Source organism: Scleropages formosus, chromosome 6, assembly GCF_900964775.1.
Source record: "Scleropages formosus chromosome 6, fSclFor1.1, whole genome shotgun sequence".
Classification (NCBI taxonomy): Eukaryota; Metazoa; Chordata; class Actinopteri; order Osteoglossiformes; family Osteoglossidae; genus Scleropages; species Scleropages formosus.
Genome location: NC_041811.1, coordinates 23,779,016 through 23,795,017, shown reverse-complemented (window position 1 = coordinate 23,795,017; position 16,002 = coordinate 23,779,016). Strand labels below are relative to the sequence as shown.

The 16,002-nt window shown below is 40.7% G+C and overlaps 1 protein-coding gene across 5 annotated transcripts in view; it reads right to left on the bottom strand.

Moving 5' to 3' along the window:
• kcnt1a (potassium sodium-activated channel subfamily T member 1a) overlaps positions 1 to 16,002 on the bottom strand; it is a 71,658-nt gene that overhangs the window by 26,249 nt on the left and 29,407 nt on the right. For all 5 annotated transcript variants that reach the window (XM_018755492.2, XM_029253058.1, XM_029253059.1 and 2 more), the window contains 11 exons: positions 11,825 to 11,904; positions 8,751 to 8,847; positions 7,777 to 7,827; positions 7,300 to 7,348; positions 6,639 to 6,698; positions 6,001 to 6,075; positions 5,417 to 5,500; positions 4,975 to 5,069; positions 4,169 to 4,349; positions 2,680 to 2,844; positions 2,371 to 2,507 (listed from right to left, as the gene is read on the bottom strand). In XM_018755492.2, the coding sequence (XP_018611008.1) occupies positions 2,371 to 2,507; positions 2,680 to 2,844; positions 4,169 to 4,349; positions 4,975 to 5,069; positions 5,417 to 5,500; positions 6,001 to 6,075; positions 6,639 to 6,698; positions 7,300 to 7,348; positions 7,777 to 7,827; positions 8,751 to 8,847; positions 11,825 to 11,904 (1,074 nt within the window). The remainder of the gene's footprint in view (positions 1 to 2,370; positions 2,508 to 2,679; positions 2,845 to 4,168; positions 4,350 to 4,974; positions 5,070 to 5,416; positions 5,501 to 6,000; positions 6,076 to 6,638; positions 6,699 to 7,299; positions 7,349 to 7,776; positions 7,828 to 8,750; positions 8,848 to 11,824; positions 11,905 to 16,002) is intronic.

Below are 16,002 nucleotides of genomic sequence, written 5' to 3'. Positions count from 1 at the left end.
TGCTTGCACTGTTGCTGTCTTGTAATTTATTACTAGGACATTGTTGCCGTTTTTCATATTGTTATTGTCCTGTGTTTTGTGTTTGGCACAGAGCCACAACCAATTCCAGTATGCTACCAAAATGAAGTATATTTTGTTCTGATATTTTTGGCTTCAGTGCCCTGCTTTATGTCAAATGACAGTATTTAAATGGAATTTTGGTTAGGACTTGGTCATTTAAACAAACAAACAAACAAACAAAAAAAAAAAACGGAATTTCTTCTGTTTGAGCCACTCTGTTGTTGATTTACTCCTGTGTTTAGGACCATCGTCATGTTGTATGACCCTGCTTCTCTTGAGTTTTAGATCACAAACAGATGCAGAATTTGCTAATACAACTTTGAATCCTTTTATATCCCTTTTCAATCTTATGAGCTTCAACAACTTTTCTTCTGAGGTCCTCTAAAACCACTTTTGTTTGGGCCATATTGCACTTCAACAGAATTCACTGTAAAGAGCAGGTAACTAAAACTGTGTGGGTTTTTATACAGCAGGGCAAGTCCAACCCACACTTGAATTGATTGGAACACCTGAGTCACGACTGGAATACCTGACTCCAACTACCCTCTTTTCAAGGCATTGTTAAACCAGAGCTTCAAGCACTATTCCAACAACGGCTATAATATTTGTTCAACAAAGATATGACAATATAAAATACTGTATTGTGTCTCTTTTGTTAAATAAGACTGTCTTCATTTCTTATTATGACTTACAAGAAAATGAGATGAAACTTCAGGAGGGATTAATGCAGAAATCAGGATAATTCCAGAGATCACATGCTTCTGTTAACTCTATACAAAAACTGTACATAAACTTGATGCTTATTAAAATATACATCCTAATGATGCTAAGCTTTTCACCAAAAGCAGAAAATCCCTCAAGGGAGGAGGAAGGATTCGCTCCACCTGGGGCTAATAACAACCACTGTTTCTAACCCTGTGCCTGACAGTGAGAGAGGGATACGAAGAAGTCAGACACATGCATGCAGAGCACGAGACACAGACGACCTCACCCAACCCCACCCGCACCTCAAGACCCCTCTTGTTGTACCACTTCCCGGTTCCCCCTTTCCTCCCCTCCCTTCCCTGTGGTCCAATCTCCTGTCTATCTCAAGGGAAAAATAAAAGACACAAGAGCACGCACCTGTGGTCTACGGCATCTTGTGTCACAGAGATGTTTATTTTTTATTTTTTTTAATTAGTGTTTAGGGGGCACAGTGTTGTAGCGGGTTTGGCCTGTGCCTCCTCTCCGGTGGGTCTGGGGTTCGAGTCCTGCTTGAAGTGCCTTGTGACGGACTGGCGTCCCGTCCCGGGTGTGTCCCCTCTCCCTCCAGCCTTGTGCCCTGTGTTGCCGGGTTAAACTTTGGTTCGCCGCAATCCCACTCGGGATGAGCAATTTCAGACAGTGTGTGCGTGTGTGTAATTAGTGTTTACTGTTCTATTGCATATCTAGATCGCATTACAGTCAGTTACACTACATGTAATCAGGAACCTCACTATCATTCCTTCCCCCATCCAGTAACTGGACCACTGACCACTGAAGAGCTCATGTGCTTGATGAGCCATGTTTTAAAGACCAAAAGACTCATGATTACTGCATTTAATCTCTAAATGAACCTTTTTATTAGTCAAATAAAGAACTGTTGCACCCAACTGCCTTTTTGAAGGTGTCAGGAAATAAAATTTTAATTTTACCCATTTGTGAATCTTATTGTTTGTAAAAATGCAAACATCAAAAAATTAACATTGCATGACAGCAGGTTCAACACTTTGGTTTAAAAGTAAGAAATTCTAAATCTAACTGAGAAGCTAAGTATGGTGCCTTGAAATATACCACCCAGTACACCCCTACCACTGATCTTTACAGCAAGCCCCAAGTAGACAATTAAAGTTAATTAAAATGCTATTTCAATTATTGAATATAAATAGGATCAATGAGTACCTTGGCCAGCTACCCAGTTTGGAGGTTGATGGGACCTCAAACCAAGTCAAGAAAAAGAATCCCAGCTGTGAAACTCTTCCACCCCCTCCCCACTTGAACAACCCTCAAGGAGAAAAATATAGCGGCAGCCAAGAGTTGATGAAAAGGACACCCACACAGGCAAAGAAAAAAAGAAATGGGAACAGGCAAAGCACTCAACACCGTCCCTGTTCATTGCCATGAGTCAATACTCACAATTGTTAAGACTAGTCATACTTCAAGGAAACTTCAGAACTTCACAAGGTCTATTTTGCAGAAACTTTAAAAAAAAAAACACTCTTTTCGCAAAATCAGAATGATGAATGGAGGCATTAATTCTCCCATGCATGCATGTTGGTGAACACAACTCACTTTGCTCTCATTAGATCCTGGTCCTTCAGTACAGAGCCCTGAAGATAAATAACCCTCTGGGACCAGAGTGGAATTTGTAGGACCCGGCGCACTTGAATGTCCATCTCTGTGGGGCAGAGTATCACGACATAGTAATCCTGCAAAGAAGAGGTGCACAGAGACATGCCATGAGTCTCTCTTCAGCTGACATCCAGCTGAAAACACTGTATTTGGCTCTGTTTCGACTGTTTCAGGTCTTTGAGGTCTTGATGTTTACAAATGGTTATTCAAAGGTCCTTGTCTGAAGGCTGAAGATCCTGATCCTTTTACCTGCAGCCTGGGATGAGCATAGAACTCATTGAGGAAGTCCATGAGCAAGTCTATCTTGAGTGAGCTCACACACAACACCACATGCTTTTCTGTCTGTGCACGGTGTCGGCTGTAGTTCCCCCCTGACTTCTGCCTCTCCATCCACAGGTACATCAGCTCCTCAAACTGGAATAAAAAAATTATGTACACATTTAAAGTGTTTTACATAGTCCTACAAAGTTCTGAAACTGGTTTATGCATTTCACCTGTGAAATTATCCGTTTTGATACACCATATCCATATCCATATACATCATATATAACGGGGTCCTGTACAATAAAAAAGTTATTCAACAGCTCATGAAAAGATGTATCCTTTCTCCTTAGAAAAGGTGTTATTACTGAGTAAAATGAGATTTCCCCAGTTATGCAGTCATTTTATTTCCATAACAGGTATTTCATTCACTGCCTACTATGTATTTCACTCTGCAAAGCACACAGAAACTATTGTTTTTCCATTACAAAAGTATTGTAAATAAAGATCTTCATGGCAGGTATTGCTTATTTATAACGAGCAACTGATGAAGGATTTATAATGGCAAAAAACTGAAAAAAAAATTTCTGGAGCTATTAAGAGGAATACATCAGAACAGCACATTTGGTTCAAAAGGGCCCCTTTGCTGATTTATTCCAGACTGACTGGTTTCTGTAACAGAGGGTCAGAATAGGGTGACATTAGAAGCAAGGTCCCAAGTGATCTATTTATTTTCATCTACAAACAGATCAATGGTAATTAATATATTTCAAGGTGGTGACTGAAACAGCTTTCTCACCAACAAATCAACATACCATTAACTATATTCCATTTACCATTTCAGCTAAAAACCAGAACATCTCAAGAAACCCAAGTGAATGCAAGAACACGCAAACCTCCCGTGCCACCGTGCTTCCCTTGTCCGCGATACAGCTGATGGAAGTTTTAAATCAGTCAATCAGTATTACAAGCAGTCCTCCGCTTACGACCACCTGGACATATGACCACCATCTTTGAGCCCTGATGACCACTCCATCTGTGTATGATAACTTTGGCTGGCTGCCCTGGCACGAGACACACATATTTGTTATTGTTTGGGTCTCAGTTGGTGCTTCAGTGTCTAGAAGCAATTGTATTTTGTTAACAAACTTTTAGTTTATGATTAGTTTAATTGTTTATATATTCTTATGGTTCCTGTAATACAGTATGAAGGGATTTTTCAGTAGCTACAAAGTTGACTTACAACGCGGTTGTTATGACTGTGAATCCAGGACAAGCTGTACTTATCTGAACTGTACAGAATTCAGCACTTTTTACACTTGACAAAGAAGAGACTCCATGAGACTCCAACTGAATTTCTTCTACACATGTGAAGAGATCTGCTTATTTAAAACAGACAAACCTTTAGAACCATCAAAGAGTTAGCATATTGTTCTTCCACAGCTGAATTACATGCCTTGTATCTCACGCCTCATACCTGTAAGGGGAGCACTACCAGAGCCACACAGATCATGATGACCACGAGCAGCTGGGATGGCCAGATCTGAGGTGTGACGTCTCCGAAGCCCACGGTGGAGAAGGTGACAATGCAGAAGTATAACGAGTTAAAGAGGGACAGGTTCTTCCCTGCTCGTTCCAGGTGCTGAATTCCACACGTTCTGCGACAGTAAATGCAACACAGGTTCATTGATTCTACCTCCTTGCTGTTGGAGTGTTAACAGGCTCTCCTACTTCACTCAGAAAGTCAGCATCACCCAAGTATTTAAAGCTCTCACCTTTCTCTGAAGAGTTGCTCTACAAAATGGCTTTTAATTAAGACTAGCTTAAACTGTTTCAGTGAGCTGGACCAAATTAGGAAACAATAAAGCCAAGGCGAGAGGACCAAAAGAGCAAAGCACAAGAAATTTAAATATTGAGAACTGCAGAATGTGACAGCAGAAATGATCTATGAGAGAGGGAATTCCACTTTATTGCAAAATCTAAAAAAACAAGACAACACCGTACTACCAAAATAAAACATAAATCCCAAAACCAGCAACCTAACCCTCTACATAGACAACATGTCCCCTATAGATACGCTATAGATACTATATATTGATGCCTGCCACAAACATAGCGATGGAGAGTGAAGAAATTAATTACTTAATAAAGAGCAGGCTGCATTCAGCATGTCTGTTTTTTTCTATTTCATTTATCTCATAATCATTGTATCCTGTTATGTAATGCTTGATGAAGTAATCATATGTCAGCAGTCTGTCAAGAGACAGTGTGAGTGGGACTCACCCAGTGAAGACCAGACAAAGCAAAGTGCAGATGAGGATAAGAACCTGGTTGAACATAGCAGAGTGTGTTCTCTGTATGGCTCGGTGCAGATCATTCTGGAGAGGGAAACAAGACGGGCCACGCTCAAGCCCACTAGCAAAATCTGTATTCCAAAGGAAATCTGCAGCAGCCATCAAAACTGATCAAAATTCATGATTACACAAGGGAGTTATGCTTTAGAAATGTGAAATTAAATTGATAATATAATTTTTTTTATTCATCTGTTCCTGACTTGTCTAATTTGAATTTTCTTGAATCTGATGTCCATCTGACTCTCACTTTATGGCTTATGCATAATGGCACATGTTTGGGTCAGTTTTCAGCAGGACCAACACAGCAACATCAATACACATGAAGCATGAAAACAGATTAGGGAATGAGTTTCCTTATATAGCCTACTTACAATCATGTTCTCCAGCGCGCTTTTGGCAAGCCAGCAGTTGAGAAACACTGGGATGAAAATGTTCCTTAAAGGGGGCCAAAATATCTGTAAGACAATGATAAGAACTAAAGTTGCCCTGTTGGAGATCCAATCCAACAAAAACACCCAAGTTACACAAGTTCATAGCGTCTCAAATGGGTTGACTTGCAAGCTTTGACAAATTGAGCAATTAAGTTCAAAGATGAAATATACTACAAATGATTTGACATATTTATTTAACATAAGGCATTTTTCAGATATTTATGAATTTACAATATAGACTGTTGACAGCAGTGAGCGCTTCAATATCAGTAAGTTATATTCGGCAATAAAAAGCAACTTTGTTAAGATGAAAAAACAGAAACAAAATAATGGCAGCTAGCAACGTTTTATTCACATTAATGATAACGACTGATTCTGGGGAAAACCAGGATGCATTTCTGGATGCCAGTCCTTCCTCACAACTAAACGTTGGTCCAAACCTTGGTATCTTAGTAACATCCAATCCCGCACAGAAGACCCATACCCTGTCTAAAAACACCTACACTCACACTACAGAAGCTCACCGTGATGATAAAGGGCACCGTGTTGATCATCTCCAGGAGGAAGGACACCTGGAAAATCTGCTCCCAAATGTTCCCCTGAAAACAGCCAACAAAGCGTTCAGCTGACATTTTGACCCAGTTGTGTTTACGGCTCCTAAGGTGAGAGGGTGTCTGTGACCAGAAAAGCAACAGTGACTACCTCCCCTTTGACAACTATCTGCGCATTTAATTTTAATTTGCCGGAGAGCATTATGCAACACACACACATTTCCAGAACCGCTTGTCCCATACGGGGTCACGGGGAACCGGAGCCTACCCGGTAACACAGGGCGTAAGGCCAGAGGGGGAGGGGACACACCCAGGACGGGACGCCAGTCCGTCGCAAGGCACCCCAAGCGGGACTCGAACCCCAAACCCACCGGAGAGCAGGACTGTGGTCCAACCCACTGCGCCACCACACCCCATCATTATGCAACACAGTTTTGTTAAATCGGTGAATCAATAAAAAGAAGAAATTAGTTTGGCTGGAAAAAAAGTGTAAAGCAGAAAGGAAACTGAACAACCAACAAAAACTTCATCCCTGAGGTGATTTATGCTCAGCTGGATTTATTTCTTTGAGAAAGAAAAGTATGCTGAGAGCTTTGGACAGAAAGCCTTACCTTGTAGCTGAGATACGTCAAGAGCATTGTTTCCAGGAAGCTGATCAAGGCCACGATCACCTACAACACGGGAGACGGGCATTCCATCATGAGCCAGGGCTAATGCAGCGCAAACCCCCCACCACAGCTTAAACACGTCACTCAGCTGCTCTGGCCTTGAAGGTCCCTCACCTAGCTGGGAAAGCTCCACATTACATAAACTGCATTCTGCGTCTTTTTCTCAGGTTACATAAAGAATGCAGAACACTGCAGGGCTTCAGACTTTGCCACGAAGACTTTTTCCACCGACAAATCTCATAATAAGGAAGGAAAGGTGTGTTACAGTGCCTACAAGTCCTGAATCTAAGCACAGTGACTGAGATATAGTTGGACGCTGCCACTGCACCCCCCGTAAAGCACATTTTCCTCAGATCACACTGTTGCTAACATGATGGCATGAGCTAGTTTAACCTGCATGCAAAGGCTTGTCTGCTTGGATCCCACCAAGAGCATGTGATTCTTGCTTCAGCTTCTAATTTCTCACTACAAGTGATCTGACAGCAATCACAGGAACAGAGACGTCAATAACACTCAGATGTGGATTCCTCTGTGGTTCCCTTGTGGTGTATCAGGAGCTTCTTACATTTCTCAGCAACACTATCTGTGCTCCCCTTGCGCTCACCTGTATCACCCACACTGGTACCCTTCTGTTGACCCAGAAAATCACCTCCCTGCAATGAAATAAAACGGCATTTTGTGAAAATTGGCACGAAAATAAACAGAGAAACAAATATTATATAGGATTACATATGCGTTTTATTCAAGGTGTGCTACGCAGCCCTGTAATAAATAGCCTTTTTATTACATAATATATTTGTACATCTGTGTGCGCAATGTTTATGATCATTAATCTGTTATTCATTTTCATATTTTAAACATTTCACAGTATTTATACATTTAATGGTTGCATCCTTGTGCTAGTCAAAAATAAATGTATGATAATTCATACAGACACAGTACAGTAATGAATTTAATATTAGTGTGCCCCGCACATTTTTCTTTCTGTGTGGAGTTAGAAAGTGTATAATCAGGAGGCCATTACAGCTTCTGTCAAAGGGTGTGAGTGAAGCAGAAGGCCCCCAACGGCGTGTGCCCTCACCAGTTGATCTCCGCAGAGCTTATCGTGTGGTTCAACCGGCAACCCCCGCTGCTGTCAGAACCCACACCAGGCAGAGGAGAAGGAAGTACCATGTCAGAATGCTGTGGGTGACCAGCAGGGGCACTCGACACTGCTGCCATGACAACCCAGGACAGCCTCTATGATTCTGAACTGTGGGAAACCATGCTGTCCACATGATGCCATTTGCACTGACTCATGTTTTTTTTTGTCTGCAGTGATATAATTAATAAACAAATCCAGTGATTTTTAAATCATCAGCGACCAAGGCTGTTTGTAATTGTACAGAAACTTGAGTTGAAGAATGGTGTCAAAAGAAATACTGCTAATTATTATCTAAATATATTCTTACAACACATTAAAATATTTGAAAAGTCCAAACAACACATAAACAATGTCCTTTTGGTATAGTTATAGTTTAGTAAAATAAAGTTTGTTTATCGGTCCTTCTAACATCCAACTGAATATATTTACAGTTTATTTTATGTTTATAAAATTCTTCTAAACTCAGCACCAAAGTTTCCTATCAGAAGCAGTGTGCAGAACAGGGTTATTCACACAAACTTTAAAAGCTCATTTTGCTGTTAAAGTTTCTTTCTTAGGACATCCGGCATACTTTAAACTGAATGCAGGGAAAGAAGTGGTAGACTGCCCCCTTCCCTCAGCAACCGGTCCATCACAGATGAAGTATTTCTACTTCCATAAAACTCCACATCACTGCGTATGCTACATAAAGTAATCTGGCATCCTGCAGCTTAATAGTCCTTATTACTGAAATAAAATTTTAAGAATAAGCCAAATTGACAGTCCAACAATCCATGAAGTTGGCAGTACACTAGGCACTCCGCAGCTGTCAGTATGTTACTGGTACCATTTTTTGTGGATTACTGGAATACAGAGTTTGTGGAGCATAATGAACCAAAAGCTCGAAGGCATAAGAAGGAACAGAAGCTCACCAGCCAGTCTGTGTTGGGTCGTCCAGCATAACTCGAACAATGTATAAGAGGCATGTCAGCAGCTTCAAGGAGAAGTTGAATATCCGTATTCTCAGACCTGCCAGAACAAACAGGGAGGGAACATACATGGTGGTGGAACTGAATACTGGAACAAGTATTTCGCTGGAAAATCTCTACTCTCTCCTTGTTGTAGACATGTGATGTACTCCAAATGCATGCATTGTCCGTCCGTCCATCCATCCATCCATCCATCCATCCATCCATCCATCCATTCAGATTAGGGTTAGGGATGGGGCCTCAGTCTATTGCAGTGTATGCATTATTTACAATGCATATAAACAACCACTTCAGCTATTCAAAGGATCGTACAAAAATATTTTATTCGTCCCCCTCTGATCCACACCAGAAGCTTATTCAAAAACGAGTGGCTGACTCAAGAAACATTAATATGTAACCTGAAGGTAACATGGACTCTATGATTTGGCCAACTTTTTCTGATCTCCTTAGCTGTATGAGCAGCCCTGTTAAATACTGTTAACCCCTGAGCCGTATTATGTACCTCTATGCATTTGCATTTTTGCTGTGCTGCTGTAGTGCAAACAAACAAGTGAATGAAAAGAAAATCTCTGGATTCATTTTAAAAAAAATGTTCTCACAGATGAATGACTAAACAGTATATACTAGAAAAAAAGGGCATCTGAAAATATCCACACACAACTGGTGCACTTTTCTGGGCAATTTCGGAAATGGAGATGCACAAATAGCACAAATATCCTCCTCAGATTATAAAGCAAACTTAACTACTACGAAGGCTCTGTGGCCAACAATCCACAGCCAACAACCAGCCCCACACTCTTTTACTTGCTATACTGTCAGGAGAGAAGTGAGAACACAAAGAAAGCAACACAAGAATATGTCACTTTTCCCCAAACCGACTTTGTTTTCTCAAAATAACTTGCACGCTCTAGGGCTTTAAAGAGCCGAAAGCGAACCGGCAGACAAGCAATAACAGAAAAGAACCCAAACTCACACATCCAGCAGCACAAATACGAGCTCAGCTACCATCACACCGGTCGGCTGTTTCCTCAGGTCAACAAATCAATGCTATAGCCCAACAGCCATTTCATTTACGTAACTTTCCCTTTCTGGAAATATTCACGTTGAAAGAAACATATTGGTAACCATGAGATCTGAGTCATTAATTTATATAATTTGAGTTCAGTGCATTGGGATAAAGGCACTTATGGAAATCAAAGTTAGAAGAATACTAATAAAAAAAGGATTTCTGCTTCCGCAGTTTTAAAGGGAACTGCAGTTCTTCTGGGACCACAAGTAGGTCAGTAAAGCTCATTTCAGCTCCTTTTGTTTTACCGTTTTACTAATTAGCAACTCATGGTCTAACAGAAGGGGGGTGTGGTGGTGTAGTGGTGCAGTGGGTTGGACCAGGTCCTGCTCTCCAGTGGGTCTGGGGTTCGAGTCCCGCTTGGGGTGCCTTGAGACGGACTGGCGTCCCGTCCTGGGTGTGTCCCCTCCCCCTCCAGCCTTATGCCCTGTGTTACTGGGTAGGCTCTGGTTCCCAGCGACCCCGTATGGGACAAGCGGTTCAGCAAGTGTGTGTGTGTGTTTGGTCTAACAGAGCTAAGAGTAACACACACATCTGTGTGAGGAGCAATGGTACAGCAAGCTGAAGGGAGTTTGCACTCTAACCAGATTTCTTTTACCATGTGTGATCTATCATCTTAAGCTAGCAGTAAAAATCACAGAGCTTTTGTGTCATCTGACACGCTCAAACATGCTGCACTAAGAGTGACTTAAAAGAGCACTCATGATTTCTTAATATCTGAAATATAATTCATTTTCATTTATTCACAATTTGTTCCGTTATTTTTTTCACCTCCAACAAGTATTTGGAACAAAGTCCATTGTCTGTGCTCCTTTGTATCTTCACACCAGAGGACTACAGCTGTGTTTTCAATAACAGCAGCTGGAAACATATGCAACACGTAGTCAGCAACATTTTCATTTTAAATGAAGGAGGGCTACCCTTTAAATTTATTACCAATTGTTTTCACCCAAAAAGCACTTGCAAATAATTATGCTTGCACATCACAGGTAAAACTGAGCATGGCATTAAATGTTCTCGAAAACTTTTAAACCTGTTCAACTCTTAAGACTCAAATGACTAATAGCTGTCCAGCAGTTGCCCAGCAGTTTAATAACATCTATTACCGGAGTGAATGTTACCTTGATTGCATCCGTTCCAATGTAGGTGCAGTTACAGTATCATTATAACTCTATTTTTATATTTATTCATAGAGTTAACATTTTTTTCCTAAGCAACTTATAATGTGTTGCCCAGTTATACAGCAGGGTAATTTTCACTGGAGCAATTTATGGTAAGCACCCTACTCAAGTGTGATATAGCATGATGTGGGATTCAAACCTGAAACCTCTGTATCCAGAGGCAAGATCTCTAACCACTACATGACGTTATGAACTGGGTCACCTTAACTTTTTTGTATTTTGCTTACTTTACAGTTGTATCTCTTCATCACCATGAATACTTCTACTCCTGCAACTTAAGTACCTTTATTTACACGTATTTATTTAGCATATGCTTTTCACCAAAGCAACTTCCAATGGATACTATGTAGTGTTATCAGCCCACACACTTTATTCACCAAGATGACTTACACTGCTAGAGACACTACTTACATTGGGTCGCTCATCCATACATCAGTGGAACACACTCTCTCTGTCACACTATGGGAGAACCTGAACAGCATGTCTTTGGACTGTGGGAGGAAACCGGAGCACTTGGAGGAAACCCACACATACACAGGGAGAACACGCAAACTCCACACAGACTTGAGTGGGGATGGAATCCACGTTTTCTCGCACCACCCAGGCGCTGTGAGACAGCAGAGCTACTCACTGTGCCGTCATGCCACTCAAGAGTAGAGCAGAATAGAAGGGCAAATTTCAGAGTTCTGGCTGTTAACCTTGATCGCAGCTCACAGCTGAGTCACTGAAAAGCCAAGAAGCACTAAGCACAAAATTCGGCTGGGACTTACTTGATCTTTGGTTTTTGATGAAGAAGAGCTTCAGTCTCTCCTTGAAGGTGTTCTCATTCACGTAAAACTCCACCTGCACCCTGAGGGATGAGACATAGGAAGGTAGTTAATGCGGCACTTGACTAGTGGCCCTCCGGACCCTAAAGGATGCTTGAAGCATAAACTAAATGTATTAAATCTACCCCTACACCTATTATGCAGAACATGGTATGAGCTGAAGCTGAAGGTCCTCTTTATTGTCTCCTGGTATTTAAACAACTCCTACATTATATTTATTCAAAGGAGTGAGAAGCCTTAAAATGTTACTATAGCAGTATCAGGGGAGCTAGATAAGAGCCATGTCCTCTGACACTGTTGAGACATCAGGAGAAACTGATGTGATTTCCTGTCCTGCGGCTATTGAACATTTCAATAATTCATTCTGAAGATAAAGAAGGCGATTCAGACAATATGAAATGTGTCAAATATATCATGACAAGCAAAATATCAAGGTCTCATTGATGTTTTAAAAATATTTGTTCACGTTCTTTTATTGGTCTTTTATTTATCCCGTTGCGTCCTCACTTCTCTAGAAGCGGTCAGAAATCTGATGCAACATGGATTCATATCTAAGAAGGGAATCATCCTCATAAAATTGAAAAACGTATATTTGCATCCCCTTGACAAATCTGATACCCTGTCAAATAAAATTGTCATTAAGCATCCCTGTGCATTAAACCCAACAGACACTAAAAAGCACTTAAAAACACAGTTTTAAGTTTTAGCAGTTTTAGCATTAATATATACAAAAAAATAAAAGGAACACAAAAATATAATTAATGTTTTGAAAGCAAATCAGATTCTGAGTTGTTTGCTTAGAAAATCAATATCCAAGAAGGGTACACTGTACATTCTAGCCTGTATATTTTTTCTGTACATTCCCAGTAGACTGACTGTTCCAAACAGACTGACTGAGAAATTACACTGGCTATTATTTTTATGACCTGTAAGATATTAAAGTGAGATTTCAAATTTTGGACTAATTGGTACTCAAACTGTCAGTGGTTTTCAATTAACAACTGGTTGTATTTCACTAAGTGAATTGAGGTCAGTGTAAAAACTGGCAGCTTCTCCCACATTACTCAGGTAATTGCTTTATTGTAAGACGTAAAACACTACTTAGCTTCCATTAAAAAAAAACAATAACACTGAAACAATTTGTTATTATTGTAGTTATTATTAAATAGAATATAACAGCATATCTATTATTAAAATAAAAAGTTACACCTTATTTAAACGTCAAAGCTGCTGAAAATAGTGATATTTGTGGTGGTGAAAGAAAAGCAATAGTGACACAGTGAAAAGCGGTAACCACAATATAACAGATTGGGATTACTAAGCGCCCTGCTTCAAAACATGTCAATGAATTCAAATTTGAAAACATAGATCTGGACATTCTCACAACATCAAACCCCCCCTCCCCAACTGGAGTTGATTACACACAAAAGAGTGTAATGTGCACAAATGCAACCACGTAATGTTCTACACATCAGCTCAGGAATTGTCTGTATGCACTAAGCAGAGTCAGTTTGGCATATTGTGACAGCCTTCAAACAGCAAGTGGTGTACTGGTTAAGGCTGTCACTGTGTTACATGGTTTAAACTGGTTCAAATCCAATTTCAGTGCTAGTATCCTTCAGAAAAGTACTAACCTTGAATATATTGAGTAAGAATATTGTTCTACACATCACACTAGAAGCTTCCTTATGATACACATATCAACTAAATAAAGGTCAGAGCTAAAATCAAGCTATATCATTATGCAAAGTGAGACAGAACCACAGTTTAACATGGTTCGAGACAATCATTTCTCGCTGGAAACCCTCCAAAATTATATCATCAGTCAGTGATTACATATAATTATTACTGGAGAATGCGTGCAGATGAATTGAATCAAACTGTTCAAAGAAAAAAAAAAACCATTTATGTTAAATAATGAATCTGACGTGTGTGATGCTCTGCAGAGGTTTGGTCTACATAGGAATAAACTGTGATTAAACTGTGATTAAAGGATACCAGACTTTGCACTGCATGATGGGAAATGAAGCTTCTGTACATGCATTTGAGCTCATGTCAAGAGACTCCTTCCACGGTCCAAAGGCATATGGTGGACTGGTGAATCGAAATTGCCGGCAGCGTGCATGTAGGTATATTGTAGCACATCGCTCTGGGACGGGGTGGGGCAAACAAGGACGCACTGACAGCGTTCGTTATGAACCTTTATTGGAACACCGGCACATAGCGAGAGGTATCGGCCCAAACCAATGGAAATCATGATCTTGATCCAAGGACCCCTTTTCCTCAAGGACCTGGATCCCAAGGCAGCCTTTCCCGCCCTTTTAGCCTTTTTAGGATTTTCTTAACCTTCTCACACTGCCCAACAGGCACTCACCCCTTATAATCCCTGTTAGCCCCCATAGTGGTTGGACAAGTATTCTTTCCCACAGTTCCCAACTATTTACAATAAACAAAAGAGCTGTCTCCTAAAGAGAACATAATATCCATTGTACATTGCTTTGGAGAAAAGAATCAGATAAATGAATAATGTATATGTCTCACACTGCTCCACTGTTGGGAGGCATGCAAAATCCAAATTCAGCCCTTGAAATGCAAAGAACTGCCTTATAAGCCAAAGTTATGAAAAGTTAATGAAACGCTTCATAAAGTGAAATTCTTCTTTCGTGAATGCACGTCGCAGGGTATGACTGTATGTAATGGGTTTTGAACACAAAATGGAAAACTTTCTGTTACAGCATTATTATAAACATTTATACCTCAGTAAAAATTACAGTGGGTCCTCTACTTACGATCTTAATTGGGACAGAGATTGGCTCGTTACTCAAAAAGTCTGTTAGTCGAATGCAACACAAAAAGGGCCAGGAGCTTGTCATCAAATATGTAATTGTACACACACACACACACACACACTTTCTGAACTGCTTGTCCCATACAGGGTCACAGGGAACCAGGGCCTAACCTGACAACTCAGGGCATAAGGCTGGAGGGGGAGGGGTCACACCCAGTATGGGACACCAGTCTATCACAAGGCACCCCCAGCAGGGCTCGAACCCCAGACCCACCAGAAAGCAGGACCTGGTCCAACCCCCTGCGCTACTGCACCACCCCACCCTGTTCTATGTAATTGTATTCTTTTCTAATTCTATATATTGCTACTCATGTAATGTGCCCTATCAGAAACAATGGTGGTATTGGACTAAGTTGATTGTACTTCAACTCAGTATCTGTATCTCTGTTTGTGGGTGAAATGCACTTTGTTTACTCTGAGTTGAATGTCACTTTGGAGTAAAACATCTTCTAAATAGATAAATGTAAATGTCAGCAGCATGACAGCTCTGCATTTTGCATGGAAACACAGCAGCACTGTCTGTCTCTGTCTCTGTTTCTTCGCCCTCCTTGCCCCACTCAACAGCTTGTGGGGACCAGGCTTGCAAACAATCTTGTGAATGTGTCGGCATGTTCCGAGTCCCTTGGATGGCTATTCGTGACCTGTTTCAAATAAGAAAGCACAAAAAACCCTGGCCAGATCTAGAGCAGGGTATTGGAAAGCTTAAGGCAGCGCTTACTGCTTCAAAATGTTATCTGTCGGCAAATCTTCTGAAGCTTTGATGCGCGATTTTAATTGGTATGCAAGTTCTCGTCATGAAAAAACATAATTACTCAATAATTCTCCAAAAGGTCTGTAAGGGCGAGATGTTCATTACTCGAAAGTTCTTAATCAAAGACCCGCTGAATAGTCCACTTGTGATTGCAAAGTTTCTTAACATTTTTCTCAGCCAGAAATGTAATATTGTAAAGGTTCTTTAAGGATATAAACCTCTTTATGGTATCTGTCACTTAAGGCAGTACCGCTGGGTTCAGTTATTTCAAGCAAAGCCCATATTAATGCAAGAGTAACAAGATCCAGGAGGTTTCTAAATCATTTCAGGCTTCCACCTGACTAGGATGCCTGCGTAACTTCCTCTAACCGGAGCCTGCCCGAATTTCGGTCGTGCTGAGCAGGCAAAATGCAGTGAAGTCAGTAAAACATTTATAACATAAAACTGGTACCTGGCACTGAGGGTTGCACTCTCAGCCTATCTGTTCTGAGTATTGTTTAGTATTGGAATTGCTTTGTTTTT